This window comes from Triticum aestivum, chromosome 6A, assembly GCF_018294505.1.
Source record: "Triticum aestivum cultivar Chinese Spring chromosome 6A, IWGSC CS RefSeq v2.1, whole genome shotgun sequence".
Classification (NCBI taxonomy): Eukaryota; Viridiplantae; Streptophyta; class Magnoliopsida; order Poales; family Poaceae; genus Triticum; species Triticum aestivum.
This window is the reverse complement of record NC_057809.1, coordinates 413,332,947-413,347,974: the sequence shown is the minus strand read 5'-3', so window position 1 is coordinate 413,347,974 and position 15,028 is coordinate 413,332,947. Positions and strand designations below refer to the sequence as shown.

At 44.8% G+C, this 15,028-nt stretch overlaps 1 protein-coding gene across 1 annotated transcript; it reads right to left on the bottom strand.

Moving 5' to 3' along the window:
- Positions 1-3,105: 3,105 nt before the first annotated feature.
- On the bottom strand, positions 3,106-4,699 carry LOC123127693 (ribosomal RNA-processing protein 14). Its single transcript, XM_044547481.1, has one exon. The coding sequence runs from the start codon at positions 4,646-4,648 to the stop codon at positions 3,425-3,427; it is 1,224 nt and encodes a 407-aa protein (XP_044403416.1). The 5' UTR covers positions 4,649-4,699; the 3' UTR covers positions 3,106-3,424.
- Positions 4,700-15,028: the final 10,329 nt, after the last annotated feature.

Genomic DNA, 15,028 nt, shown 5'->3' with positions numbered 1-15,028 from the left:
ATCGGATAAAGTACCATCTGTGTACAAAAAAACAAACATCGCACTGCCATGGTATGATCAAATGATAAGGATCCGCAACCCGCAACCGCTCGAGCTATATACATATTACTTCACGGCATACGCCTATTCGATACAACTCATGGAAACTCTACTCCCCTATGTCCCATATAGTGTGGAAGGGTTGGGATCCTTCAAAAGTCAAGTTCTTCACTTGATTGATCATTCAAAATAGAATATGAACCACCAATAGATTGACCAAACTACACCATTGCCCCCTATGCAAGAGGGAGCAAGACTCCGGGACGCGTCTATTCTTCAAGTGTTATTTCACCCTTCACCTTTGGAGCCTGGCCAATGAGTGGCTACAACCGGAGAACTTAACACATTCTCTTGCACATTGATGGATGCGGCAAATATTTTGCCTCAATTTCCAAAAAAATAGGATTGGTTTAATAATTTTAGAAATAGTCCATACTTTTTCCTTCTTCATAAAATGAGGACTCCATTGCCAACAAATGTACAAAGCATGCATAAAAGTAAAGAACGAGTATAAGCCCGATGTGGCCAGGGATAGAGTCGCATGCGATTGTAGAAGCAGATATTGTGTGTTCGCGAGACAGGTATGGAGATGGCTGAGCGTCAAAACAGGTAGAGATGCTTTCGAACCAAGACATGAGGAGAGCCTTGAGGCATGGTGCACTAGGCAGGACCGGAGCAGGCAAGACAAGAGGAACATTCGGACTTTGAGTCTCCTTAGCATGTGGCTCATCTGGAAGCATCGGAATGTTATCGTCTTCAACGGCGCGACGCCATCATTGGCGACAATCACGCAGCACATGACAGAGGAAGGAATCTTGTGGGCAAAGGCAGGACTGCTCAAGGGCGCAATTAGAGGTTTTGAGGTAGGAAACTTGGAGTGGGCAGTCAGGGTGTAGTTAGCCTACGAATGTGAGGTGGATGCGGCTTGACCGCTTGTACATATGATGTAACGCGTGCAACTTTGGGGAGCTTTCCCTCTCCTTCTTTAATGCATGATACACATACTCTTGCGTATTCGAGAAAAAAAAGCAGATATCGTCCACTGAAAATAATGAGACACTCCCTGTGTTAACCAATATAGGATGTTTTAGACTAATTATACAAGTCTCTAAAACTTTCATTTGTCTAGATACGAATGTATCTATACTTGTTTAGTGTCTAGATATATCCGTGTCTAGACAAATGGGGGTCAAGTAATTTGGAACGGAGGAAGTAGTATTTATGAACAGAGGTAATACTCGTCTGCACGAGGAAACACCTACTCATGCATGTAATGAACTGAAGCTACAACTGGACCGAAGCTATGATGGAAATTCATTTCCTTTTAGCGTGAAACAACCTTTTGCCAGGGCAAAAGGAATTTATGTACAACTGGCAGGCAATAAACAATGAACAGTCCTACAGGGAATAATGAGGAACAATTTCACTATCTAAAATGCATTGATGAGTAAAACAAAACCATGCCTAAAAAGAACCAGGTTCAGACGCCTTTAGATGATACCAACGAAGCTGCAGTATGCTGAGGAGCAAAGATAAAACTTGATGTCACACCATGATCATGATCACTGAAACGAAAAGAAGGAACGCTCAAGATATAGCACTTCAACTTACAAATTTTGTATAGAGGACAACCCAGGGGTAACAGATTTAGCTTCAGAACTTTCAGGTTTAGCCATCCACAAAAGTAAGTACCAGTCTTCAGGTTCAGTTGAAAGCTCAGAGGCCGAAGCACAACAAGATTAGACAAAATCCACGGCTTTAAAGTTCTTAAATCCATAGCGCCTCATAGCCAAAGATCTAGCACCAAAATACTCCCTCCATCTCATAATAGAGTAGCTTTGACACTACACTAGTGTCAAAAACACTCTTATATTATGGGACGGAGGGAGTAATAAATATAGAAGTCCAAGCAAGATACCCAACTGATGTATAGGGCCCTTGTGTTTATGGCATCATAAACCAACAGGCATGCAAATGCAAAATTAGCATACCGTTCCTACACTCCACTATTATTTCAGAATTATATCAACATACCACCATCTCTCACATGGAACAAATGCTACAAAATCATAATTCAGTCCAAACAGTCACAGTAATCCTCGGCTACAAAGGCAGAAAAAAATAGTGCCATGAACAATACAGCTGGAAGTCTAGAACAAGAATGCTTCTAGCGCAAAGTCGAAGACAAAAGTACAATTATGTGTAACAGCAGCAAGCATATGACAGACGCAAAACTAACCACATTCTGAAACCTATCATCTTTAGAGCCAAAATCACACAGGAATAAAGTAATCAAACAGAATATGAACGCCATGTATCCTATTCAAGTGATAACTAAAAGGAGAGACCTCTTGCATAGGGTAGAAAGCAATCAGCGATGTGAAAGCACCTCAGAGGAAGTGCTCGCGAAGAACATCAACGGATGCACACTAAGGCGCATCTACATTCCATCAATCCTCCTAAATCCGCTATGATTCATATAAATCTCTCAAACTTGTCGCCGAACAGAAAGAATATCTTGTGGAGAGAGATGATCCTAACCTTGCATTCCAAGTACCTATATAAATGATACCTTTTGCTTTTTTGCCCTTTCTCGAGCAGGTACACATACAAGACAGGCTGAAAATCCCCCTTTTTATATAGATGCAGGTGTTGTCTGTCCCCTTGCTGGCAAGAAAATGGAAGGGAACAAGTACCTCACCCTTGACAACAGTGGACACAAATGAATAAACACAAAGGTATACATGTGGCCTTACTAATAAGGCTGCAAATTAATCTAGGATATAACTGCAGAGAGTAAACTAACAAATCAGCGTCCTGCAGTATAACTCAACGCCATAATACAGACTGTAGATTACTACAGTATAAGCTTGCAAAATAAGATTGATATAGACTATTGACATGTAGCATATGCATAACATGATGAGAAGTGGGCATTGTGGATTCCAATTTACCAAGCAAAGAAGAATTTAGATAAGCCTGTACCCAGAACATCTTCACTGATGCATAATTTGACATAACTAATCTATAAGGCCACTGCTACAAATTACAAAGAAAAGAACGAAATCCATTGAAGCATCATTAACATTTCCTCAGGCAGCATAAAAGAACATTAATATTTCCTTGGTCTAGTGCTAGAGATAATTATGAAGCCAGACATGAAAGTTTGTTTTTCGACAAATTTATCTAAGCTCAATGAAAATACAGCAGAAGGAATATCTCAAAATCTTTTCCAGATGACCTGCCAAACATTCGATCTTCAAGCTATAATTAAGTATGGTAGTCATAATCTGGATACCTATTTCCAGTACCAACACCAACATATGCAACCTTGAAAACATAAAGCAGAGACAGTACTCAGTCATCATCATCTTCAATGCAGATGTCACTCGTTGACATAGCCTTCCTTGCGCCCCTCAAAACCAGGGCGCATAAGCTTCTTCTCGCGCTTCTCTATTTTGCGTGCCTTCTTCTCCTGCGCCCGGCCCTGGATGTTCTCCTTCCGCTTATTCTGCTTCTGCTTCTTCTTGATGTCCACTGTCCTCTGCCTGTCCTTCCACTCCTCCGCATGCTTCTCCTGCCGCTTCTTATCCTTCTTCATGCTCTCTTTAATCAACTTGGGGTTGTCGTGCACCTTCTCCCCAGCCGCGCGCCTTGTTGCCACATCCCAGGCCATCTTGGTGGCCTTTTTAGGATCCTCCTTTGCCCGCTGCATCCGCTTAGCCTGCTCCAGCTCCTTCTTCTTGTTCTTGATCCTCCTCTTCTTCCTCCGCCTTGCTTCCTTTGGATCAACCAACACATTGCCATACATGATATCTGGTGCCTTCTCTTCCCCTTCCTTCTTGTGCTTCTTCCCATCCTTACCCTCTGCATCCCCAGTGCCATCCTCACGCTTCCGCTTTGTACCCTCTTCCTTCCCCTTCACTTTAGCACCCTTTCCCTTCTTACCCTTCTCCTTCTGGGGCTTATTCAGGAACTCCGGCCTGGTGCACCGGTTCCCACGGAGCTCTGTAATGCGGCGTTGAAGCCGCTCTCGCAGCTCCTCGTAAGTCACCGACCGATCTTCAGAGACAACTGCTGCCGGGGCCATCTGCATCTCCTGCTTCTCATCCTCTGCCTCCTCCTCCTCTTCCTCCTCTTCATCTCCCTCCTCGTTGTCCTGGTCATCGTCGCCGCCCTCTGAGGTTGCCTCGTCGTCGGACTCCTGGCTTCCGTCTTGTGAGTTATCCTCCTCCTCTTCCTTCTTCTCCTCCGCCTCTTGGTCGGCGACGGACTTCTTGAGAAGGTCCAGGGTGGAGGAAGGCGGCCCCGCCGGGTCGAGGCGGGCTCGGCGGGCAGCCTTGATATTGGCGCGGGACTGAGCCTTCATGGCCGCCTTGGCGGCCTTGGAGAGGCCCTGGTAGTAGGGGCGAACATCATCGTCGGCGGAGAGGTAGAAGCGCGGGGGTATAAGCTGCACGAGGGCGTCGAAGAACATGGAGTGCCCATGGATACCCTCGCAGTCAGCGGCTGCTGCTAGGAGCTCGGCGGCCTTGGCGCTGGCGACGGTGGAATCGTGGTCCGCAGCCGCAGCGGCGGCGGCGGCGGAAGCCGAGGGTTTCCTGCCCATTGCGGCAAGCGTTTGGAGGGTTTCAGCGATGGAGGGGTTTGCTGTCTCTGGCCTTCAAGGGGCCTATATTATGGCTGAAATTGTGGTTTTGGTTCGATGGGCCATACTGGGCTTCTAATGGATAACCATACAGGCCCTTCCTTCCGTCGTGGGCGGTGGCCCTTCCTTCCGTCTGAGCCGAGATAATTATATCTCGCTTATAGCGAGAGCACCTACCTACCTGTCACCTGAAGGTTTTCGTGTGGCGTAGAGTACTCGACCAGCCCATTTTTATCACTCGTCATGCTATTTTTAGTGAAGGCTGTCATGGCTAGCTTTATTTATTATTTTTACGAAAAAACTTCTAATTTATTTATCAATTATCATGCCGGTACAAATAGCATTAAAAATAACAAAAGTTACATCTAGGTCTGTAGACCACCTACTAATGACTACAAACACTGAAGCGAGTCGAAGACGTGATCATGGCTAGCTTTATTAAAATTAAAATATGTTTACATCGTCTACGAGCTTACTGAGCCCTTCCTTCCGCCCAAGTCGAGAGAATTATATCTCGCTTATAGCAAGAGCACCTACCTCTCACCTTTGCCTTAAAAAAACCTACCTCTTACCTAAGGTTTTCGTGTGCCCTAGAGTACTCGACCATCCCATTTCTATTGCTCGTTCTTTTAGCGAAGGGCGTCATGGCTAGCTTTACTTATTATTTTTGCCAGAAAAATGTCTAATTTATTCACAATTATCATGGTGTACATCAGAAATAACAAAAATTACATTTTGGTCTGTAGATCACCTACTGACAGCTACAAACACTGAAGCGAGCCGAAGACAAGATTATGGCTAGCTTTATTAAAATTAAAATATGTTTACATCCTCTACGAGTTTACTGACAACACAGTTAAGAGGCTCGTCCAACCTACTAAAAGACGATTTATTACAGAAACAAAAATTAGCGAGCACATGAACCGCTTGATTTCAAGAACTATAGCAATGCTTAAAATGACCTCCCTAATCATGGTACTAGTATTGACACTCTGCGAAGATAACTGCTACCGAATCCCACCATCTGACCTGATCATTACAATAGTTGATAACTTGTATCACCCACAAAAAAAGAAAAAAAAGTTGATAACTCGTATAGAGTCTGACTCCGCTTACAGCCGATTGACACCAAGAGAATTAGTAAAGACAAGGCCATCGCTCATAGCTAAAGCTTCTCTTCTGGTCACATATGCAGCAAATGAGATGAATTTGTATTGTGCCACTATAAAAATTTCTCTATCATAGTTGTTGTAGCCCTCGTTCCTTTCACATTTTCTGTTCGTTTCGACCAAATGGGTCGGCGCGAGCTAAGGTTAGACCGTCTTCGCCACGATCCTAATCCGCTGTGTAACTCTGCCGACGTGGTCATCATTGTTGCGTACTCTGCCGCCGGTCGCGCGTCGATCTGCCGTCGCAAATTGCCACGCACATGCACTGCAGCCCTCGCCGCCTGCTATTCAGATCTCATGCCTCCGTGCTGCGATGATGGCTGCCGCCCGAACACCGAAGCGTGTGTTGTGAGTCATAAGCAAACTCGTTTGTTCCGTTCACGGTTGAAGGTTGCACCTAATTAATTCAGCGCTGGAAGCATCTACACGCCGATCAAGGAAGAGGAATCTATGTGTATAGCTTTCCAGGCATCACGTGGTCTAGCTCCACGGAAACACGGGTTGAACCGCGAGTTCGAATCGAAAAAATATATATTCAGATCGATCCATGCTGGTGCATACACGCTTGGTGAAGTACGAGTTGTACTGCTACAAAAATCAACCAGGCATATATACATGCGCATCGCTGCGGATCCCTTGCCACGGAATCTAGCCCACGGCGGAAATCGGCGCCTCCGACAGCGTGCATAGTCTGTATAATCGCTAATCTTCCACCTTGATGGGGTTGCCGCTGCTCCAAAATCTGCACTTGACGACTTGCCCAGCTGAACGAGCTAGCTGCTCGGAAACTTGCCCACGCCTTGCCGCTGCTGGCTACATCATCGAGAACAGTGTATCTCTCTGAAAATACATGAATTTCGAGACATTAGTTGAAGGAAGGAGAAGGATTTTGTTGTTGTTGTTTATTAGGCCTGCCATCTGGCCAACTGCACGGCCAACCGGACGGCTGGAAGATCCACTTGCACCTGTACAGGCGTGCCACAAGGGAAGGGATGCTAATTACGAATCCAACTAGTATCTATTAATTTATTTATTATATTATATTGTTGATTAACGGACTAACTTGTTTGATTGCTAATCTACTGCATGTATGTCATACAAGGAAAATAAGTCCACTCCTTGGAAGAACTTAAGGAGGACTCTGTGTTAAATGTGTGGATGCACTGCACGGAGTAAATGATTACATTGAAAATTTCTATGGTGGAAACATTGTCCGGAAAATTACACATAACCTGAAGAGGGATTTCGGAGAAGTGTCATTATTGAGCATCACTTGTTTATGGAGGAAGATGGGAGTCACTCCGAGGACAAGGAAATTTGCTCTTCATTTGTCGGTATGTCTAATGATAGTATTTGCACTAAATATATTTATTTGTGGGTACTCTTTCAAATAGTTGGATTATGGTGTTGGTTTATATACATCATTCATTGCTGGAATACTATAGCAACTTTATTGGCATGCAACAATTTCAAAGGAAAATTGATGTACTTTGGATTGGAAATTAAGTCATGAAACTCCCTTGTGGAGGAAAAGTATTATTGTTATAGGACACTCCATGCAACTTTAGTGAGAAGGTATTTGATTTGTTGTTCTATCTTGGAGTCTATTGACTATGTCATTCTATTTGGAAAAGGAAGATTGAATATATTGCTCAACGGTAAAATTAGTGCATTATGGAATGTTGTACAATGATCTCTTATTTGTTGATGGTCCAATGAATGTTGGCAACCCAAACTGTTTATTTGGGGAAGATAACTCCACATGGAGGAATACCTTCAATAGGAACACATGCTTCTAATCTTATTATCTACATCATCAACGACTTGGTCACATATCTTGGAACTGGATCAAGAGGCTTATTGATTCTGGAATTCTAAACTTTAGTGGGAGGACTATGGTATCTTGTGAAGCATATATGATGGTATTTTTTGTTTATATACACCTTTTCCGAAGGTGGGAAAAGGAAAAAAACTTCACATCACTATTTATTTTGGTAGCCTTATGATATTTTCTTTGCACTCCCACTAGAGGCCAGGTTATTTATTTTATCTCAGCATTGATGATTGCACTTGATATGTTATGTTCATACTATTTCAAAATACAAGTCGGAATGTTTTATTGTGCTGGTCACATGTTATACTGAAGTGGAAACTTAGTTGATTAAAGAATATCATAGTTTTAACAACTGATTGATGGGGGAAGTACACTTCAGGAATACAACGTTTGTAGGTGAAGAGCATGGAACTATTCACCATTGTAATATACCATACACTCCACAATCGGACGGAGGAATTGAATGTCTTTTATACTCCCTTGTTTCTTTGGAAGGAAGCATTGCATACTGTCATTTGTTGATATCATTATCCATCTAGCACAGTCACTTGACTGGAAGTAAATCTTCTTTTTTGGCATGAAATTCTCAGTTATTACAAAGCGCACACTAGGATTTTTTTATGGTTATTCTAGTGGATCAAAGGGTGTTTCCTTAGTTATTTGGAAAAGGAATACTAGTGGAAAATAGGAGCACAATTATTTTATGGATAATGGTGGAATTATTGGCAATCATACTATAGTATAACCTTGACCCCAAAGGAAACTACAAGTGGAACTCCCGACACTAACATGCTTAGGATAAGTGGGAGGAATTAACTTGGAATGTCATCTCTTGACAATTGTTATGTGTTTTTGGGGAAAGTCACTCTAAATTTTAGAGGACTCACTAAATTCTCTTAAGAAGGTTTTTTCATCAATGTCAACTATGGGTGGAAGAATTGCGGGAATGAATAAACTCAAATGAGGAAGAACATAGTTTGGGAACTTAATATCATACCAAATAACCGCAAGCCTATTGTTTGTAAGTTTTTATTTATTTATTTGTAATGACATTTGGCTCATTGGAATATTATATTTTCACTCTTGCTATTCAGTTATTTGCACAAAGGGAAATATACTTTGTGGAAACTCTGTCTCCTGGAATTTGGGGAAAGAGGAACTAAAGGCATGGTTTGGTAATTCAGTATATGAATGTATGGTCTTATAACAAGCTTCACATCAATGGAATAGCAGGTCACATGGTTTTCTAAATGAAGCAAGGCAGTCATCTACAAATGTAAGTGTAAAGTATTTTGCATTATTATTGTATATGTTAACATTATTTTGTTGTTTGTAATGATAAAGTCACTGAAAGTGCGTTATATCGACTAGAGGGGGGGGTGAATAGGCGATTTTTATGAAAGTCTTCAAAACGTGGAAGTTATGAAGACAAACAGTAGAGATATGCCTATTACTAAGCAGCGGAAGTTAGACTACACTAGGCAAGCCATGGTCAAGTATCAACAGAGTGAAAGCACAGTGACAAATAGCTGTAGTGTAATTAGGATCAGGTAGGAAGATACTATGAAGCCAAACAGATCATACACTCACTTGTGAAGACAAATGATAGAACAGACACGCAATGACTTCACAATGAGTGATCAGTAAGTAAAAGGAAGTGAAGATGAAACCAGTGACTCGTTGAAGACAATGATGTGTTGGACCAGTTCCAGTTGCTGTGACAACTGTACGTCTGGTTGGAGCGGCTAGGTATTTAAACCTTAGGACACACAGTCCCGGACACCCAGTCCTGAACACGCAGCTCAGGACACCAAGTCCTCACCGTATTCTCCTTGAGCTAAGGTCACATAGTCCTCGCCCAATCACTCTGGTAAGTCTTCAAGGTAGACTCCCAAACCTTCACAGACTTCGTTCACTGGCAATCCACAATGTCTCTTGGATGCTCTGAACGCGACGCCTAACCGTCTGGGGATGCACAGTCCTCAAGTGTAATAAGTCTTCAGATCACACAGACAAGAAGACTTAAGTGATGCCCAATGTTCTCTGGCTCTGGGTGGTTAGGGCTTTATCCTCGCAAGGAATTCTCTCTCTCAAAGGCTTCGAGGTGGGTTGCTCTCAAACGACAAAAGCCGTGCACTGAAATCTGAGCAGCCAACCGTTTATGGTTGTAGGGGGTGGGCTATTTATAGCCACTTGGCAACCCGACCTGATTTGTCCGAAATGACCCTGGGTCACTAAGGAACTGACACGTGTCTCAACGGTCAGATTTCAAACTCTCATGGCAACTTTACTTGGGCTACAAGCAAAGCTGACTTGTCCGGCTCTGGACAAGATTCGCTCTCATTGTCTTCACTCGAAGACATAGGTTTTTGGTTTAGGCATCACTTCAGTCATTCTGACTGGTTCTCCTGGACCCCACTTAACAGTACGGTGGTTCCTATGACTCAACACAAAAGAAAAAGAACTACGAAAGATCTAAGTCTTCGAGCTCCATAGGCTTCATAACGTGTCTTCTTTTGTCATAGTCTTCAATGTGAATATCTTCATATACCACCTTTGACTTCAATGTCTTCATACATTTTTAGGGGTCATCTCTGGTAGTAAAACCGAATCAATGAGGGACTTCTACCTGTGTTATCCTGCAATTCTCACAAACACATTAGTCCCTCAACTAGGTTTGTCGTCAATACTCCAAAACCAACTAGGGGTGGCACTAGATGCACTTACAATCTCCCCCTTTTTGGTGATTGATGACAAACTAGTTGAAGTTTTCAACGAGGAATATAGTCTGTGAAATTGTAAAGGATAAGGAATTGTCTTCATAAGTTGCAAGGGCTCCCCCTGAAGATGTGCATATAAGTTAATTTGCTTTTGGAATGCAAATGCACATGGCAGGTTGTACTTGTGGAGATCCACTTCAGCTTATGATGACAATCCACTATGCATGTGAAAGTATATGAAGATAATGACATGCATAATGGAAAATGGACGTCTGCAGAATGAGGTAAGTGCGGAATTTATCGTCGCACATGCGGAATTTATCTTCGCAAAGCAGGGTGGCAAACAAGTAGCAGACGACCATCTGGTTTAAGTGTTACAACTCATAAGAACCAAATGTAGCAAAAACGAGAGTTGTAAGCACGAAGCAAAATATAAGGCACCCGCCCATATGAACCCGCTTGAAGACTATCAATCTCATATGCTTCTCCCCCTTTTGTCAGTAATGACCAAAAAGGTTTGAAGACATAGAGCCTCTACTCGTTCCCATGAGGAGTAGATGAAGTAGCAGGGTTGTTGGCGTTGTTTGGCAGTGCAGAAGAGCTTGGAGGTGCTGAAGCAGGTGGCGGTGAGGTAGCATCATCCCCAGCAGCACAGCTCTTCGAGGAGGTGTGGAGTCAAATTTGAATCTCTCAGTGAAGCCATCCTCTTGAAGATTAGCTTCAGAAAGCATCATCGTTAGTCCTTTCCATGTGCGGCGACAGGTTTCATGGGCAACGAAAGCGTTCTTGGTGGCAAGATTTCGGATGCGATTTACATCCACCAAGAGGCTCTTCATCTGTCTCTTCAACCAGTCATGATGCCTATCCTGCTTTTGATGAAGGGCCACAAGAAGCTCTCGGTCGTTGAGAACACGAGTGTGCTTCTTGGGTGTTGAAGCAGTGGCACTGTCAGTGGCTTCAGTTGAAGCAGGGTGTGGTGCACGTGTAGTGCCAGCCAAAGGATACACCCTGGAGATGGCTTCAACAACTTCAATGTTCTGAGTGAAGCTCTGGTGTTCTGCATTCTGAAGACTCAAAGGTTGCTTGGCAGGCTCAGGATATATAGCTTCAGCAGAGGTATCCACATCTGGCAAGAAGATCCGATGGTTGCGGGCTGAGGGCTGATATGAGATCGCAGAGTGAAGCTTGATCAGTCTCATTACCCAAGGAGCATAGAACTTCAAACCAAGTAAATCTGAGCCTGATGCAGCAAGTTGGCGTATGAAGAAGTCCTGTGCGTTGAAGCATTTGCCATGAAGGATACAAAATATCAGAGTCTTCATTGCACCCTCGATCTTGGCATTTGGAGAGTGCCCTTTGATAGGCCAGAGAGTCCGCCGGATAATGTGATAGATGGTTCTGGGCAGGTACTCAAAGTCTTCAACGAAGAACTCTGTTGGATAAGGAGCATCGTGGGGCAATGGCTTCATCATGGAGAGCATCTGACTCATATTCGGTTCAGGCCTCTGGAATATGCTCTCAAGAGCTTCAGTGTGTAGTGGACAGCCTTCCTCGAAGAATTCGCCAGGAGTGGGCAGGCCGGTGAGCTCAATGATATCAAATGCATTGGCTTCGTGATGGACATTGCCGGTCATCCACTCCAGGGCCCAAGTCTTCGGATCTCTGTTGTATCCTTTGATGTGGAGGGTGGCATAGAATTGCAGCAGAAGCTCTTCATTCCAGTGCTCTTCATCAGTTACAAACTGCAGCAGACCCACTTGCTTGAAGCAATCCAACGCTTCCTCTAAACAGGGCAGACCAGCAATGGCTTCAACATCAAGGCGCTTGTGCGGGAAGATGCGACCTTGGTTGTATAGGATGCATGAATAGTAGCTGCGCTGAGGATAGCTCCAGAACCTATCTGATGAAATCCTTTCCCTTGAATAGGGGTTCTTGGAGCTGTTGAAGAACGTATTATCTGCCTTGAAGCTATTGATGTTAAAGGAGCCAGGTGCTGATGCAGGACCTGGGAACCTCGGCAGCCTTGGGACTGGCTTCTGGACATGAGGCCTGTGCTCAACATGGTAATCAAATTGAGGACCTGCAGCAGACTCAGGAACAGAAGTGTCTGGATCAGTAGCTTCGCTGTCTTCTGAAGCTTTTGGTGGGGAGGGCTCCACATTGGCTTCAGTGTTGGTTGTGGCAGCCTCAATATTTTCAGCCTCCGCTTGACTAGCTGGAGGGTCGGTCACAAGCACGTTCTCCTGGAGAACTGCTTCTTGGTGGAGCATAGGAGTGGGCTCTTGTGGTGCTTCTTCTGCGGCTGATGCAGCCGGAATGTCTTCAGCATAGACTTGAGGCCTTGGACCTTTGCGAAGCCTGCGGAATGCAGACGACGCCTGTGGGGTTGGAGTGGGCTGGGCCTCATTGTCTTCTTCCTCTTGAGGGCGATCCGCCCATGAAGCATCCTGTGCAATTGGCGTCAGTGGACGACCAATGCTGATGAGTTCGCTGTGTTCTAATTGAGGAAGGGCTGCATCATCTTCTACATTGTCACGATGACCAATGTCTTCAGCAGCGATGGGATCAGCTGCTGGAATGTCTTCAGGAACAGGAGCCTCTGTGGAAGCAGGCTCATGCACCGTCAGTTGACGTTCTGCGTCAGGGTGAACCATAGAAATAGGTTCAACTATCAAGGGCTCTGTGGGAGCAGCCCGAGATTTCTTGGTCTTTCTCTTTTTCTTGCTGGGGGCAGTAGGAGAGGCTTCAGAGCTTTTCCTCTTCCTGGCTTCAGCCTCAGCAGTTCTTGTCTTCTTGAGCTCTGAAGCTGTTGACCGGCTCTTTGGCTTCGAGCCAGTCGTTGCAGTTGGGAAGACAAGCGGAACTGCTTCCTGCCTTGGTGCCTCTTGTTCAGCTGGAACAATCTTCTTCTTTTTCTTTGCGGCCATCTTGGGGTCGATGCCAGGACGCCCAAGTGCCTTGCGCTTCTCAGCCTCATTGTAGGCCTGCACACATCTGTCTGCCAGAGTCTTCATTCGCTCCCGCGAACCTTGAGCTTCTGCACGCTTCTTCAGAAAGTTTTCCTTTAGTTCGTGCAACATGATCTTGAAGCTCTTCACTTCTTGCACGCTGAGCTTGGCCATATGCTTCTTGAACTGAGCCTTTTCATGATCAATTTTCTGCTTCAGTTCAACAATGCGCTGGGCAATTGCAAGTTCTGAAGCAATAGCGCCTTGGAAGGCGACGCTGAGGCCAACGGGCAGCTGCAGATCTTCGAAGCTGATGTTTGGTGTGGCAAACCATTCGTCGATGAAGTTGTGGATGATGGCGACATCAAAGAGAGGCAAATTGTTGAAGATTTCAGCTTCTTCTTTGCTCTTGATGAGCTGCTCGAGAGCGTCATCTCCAAGATCTTCATCACTTGACAGATCAATGGCTTCGCTGCGCAGAATGGCAGCAGCTGTGAGCTCTTTGCCGGTGTGTGGCTGAGGCATCTTGGCCTTCTGGGGCTTGGAGACGCGGGATACGTCTTCAGACTGCACACTGTCTTCAGGAGGTGCAGTTGCCAATGGCTTCGCCCTTGAGATTTTTGGTGAAGGGGCCGGCTTTGAAGCTTTTGGCTTCTTCGACTGCTTTGGCTTCGGTACAGCAGGAGCTTCATCAGACTCAGAGTCAGCTGGAGGGTCATTCACGGCAGTCCCTTGGACTAAGATGCGGGTGATGAGGCCCTCAAGGTTGGCATACGGACCGATGATATTGGGTTCTGCGTCGCGTGTGCCATCTGCCCTTGGTGCGGAGGGACCAGGGTTGAAGTCTAACCCCAACTTCTTCTTGTTCTGCTTCGCTGAGTTCTGGGCAAACTGGAAGTTGCGCTTGAACAGATTGTCGTCACGACACCAGAGTAGTGACGACGGATGTGCTTCAGCAGGCTGTGGTCCTCGGACCATGCATGGGTAGAAGCCTTGAGCAATGGCTTCATCTCTGGTCCTGGGTATGAGGTTCTTGTAAAGGATGTCCCCCCACGGTCTCTTGATGGCACTTTTCTCAGCATACTCCTGGGTGACGAAGCGGTATTGGAACCATTGTTCTGCCCAATAGCGTCGAATCCATTGGATTCGGGTCTTGCGCTGACCATAATTCTCTTCAGGATCTGTTTTGTACATTTCTGCCAGTTCATCAGGCAGATCTTTGGATGTTCCTCCACGTCTCTGTCTGCCCCCTTCCTTGCTGCTGTTTCTGAAGCCATAAACCTTAACTTGGAAGGCTTCAAGACGTTCAAAGGCTTCAAAGGCTTTCTTTTGCTAGACCAACAGGAACTGGCTTCAGGAGAATTTATGTGATGCTGTAAGAACTCTGCAAATGAATGCAGACTATGAGAACCAAAGGATTCTCCCACGGACATGTACCTGTGACAGCATTAAGGTGCGAGGGAAGGAGAAGAGGTCATATGCATTCTCAGAAGGTTTTGAAGATAATCAGTTTAGAAGACATTGACCTCATCGTGCGAAGACATTCACTCATAGATAAGAAGTTGGTTCCAGATTTGTACGAACCCACAGATCAGTACAAGTGAGGAATCTAACTACTTCATGAAGCACAAGTGAATATACTAGGCATGTTATGAGATGCAGATTGAGAG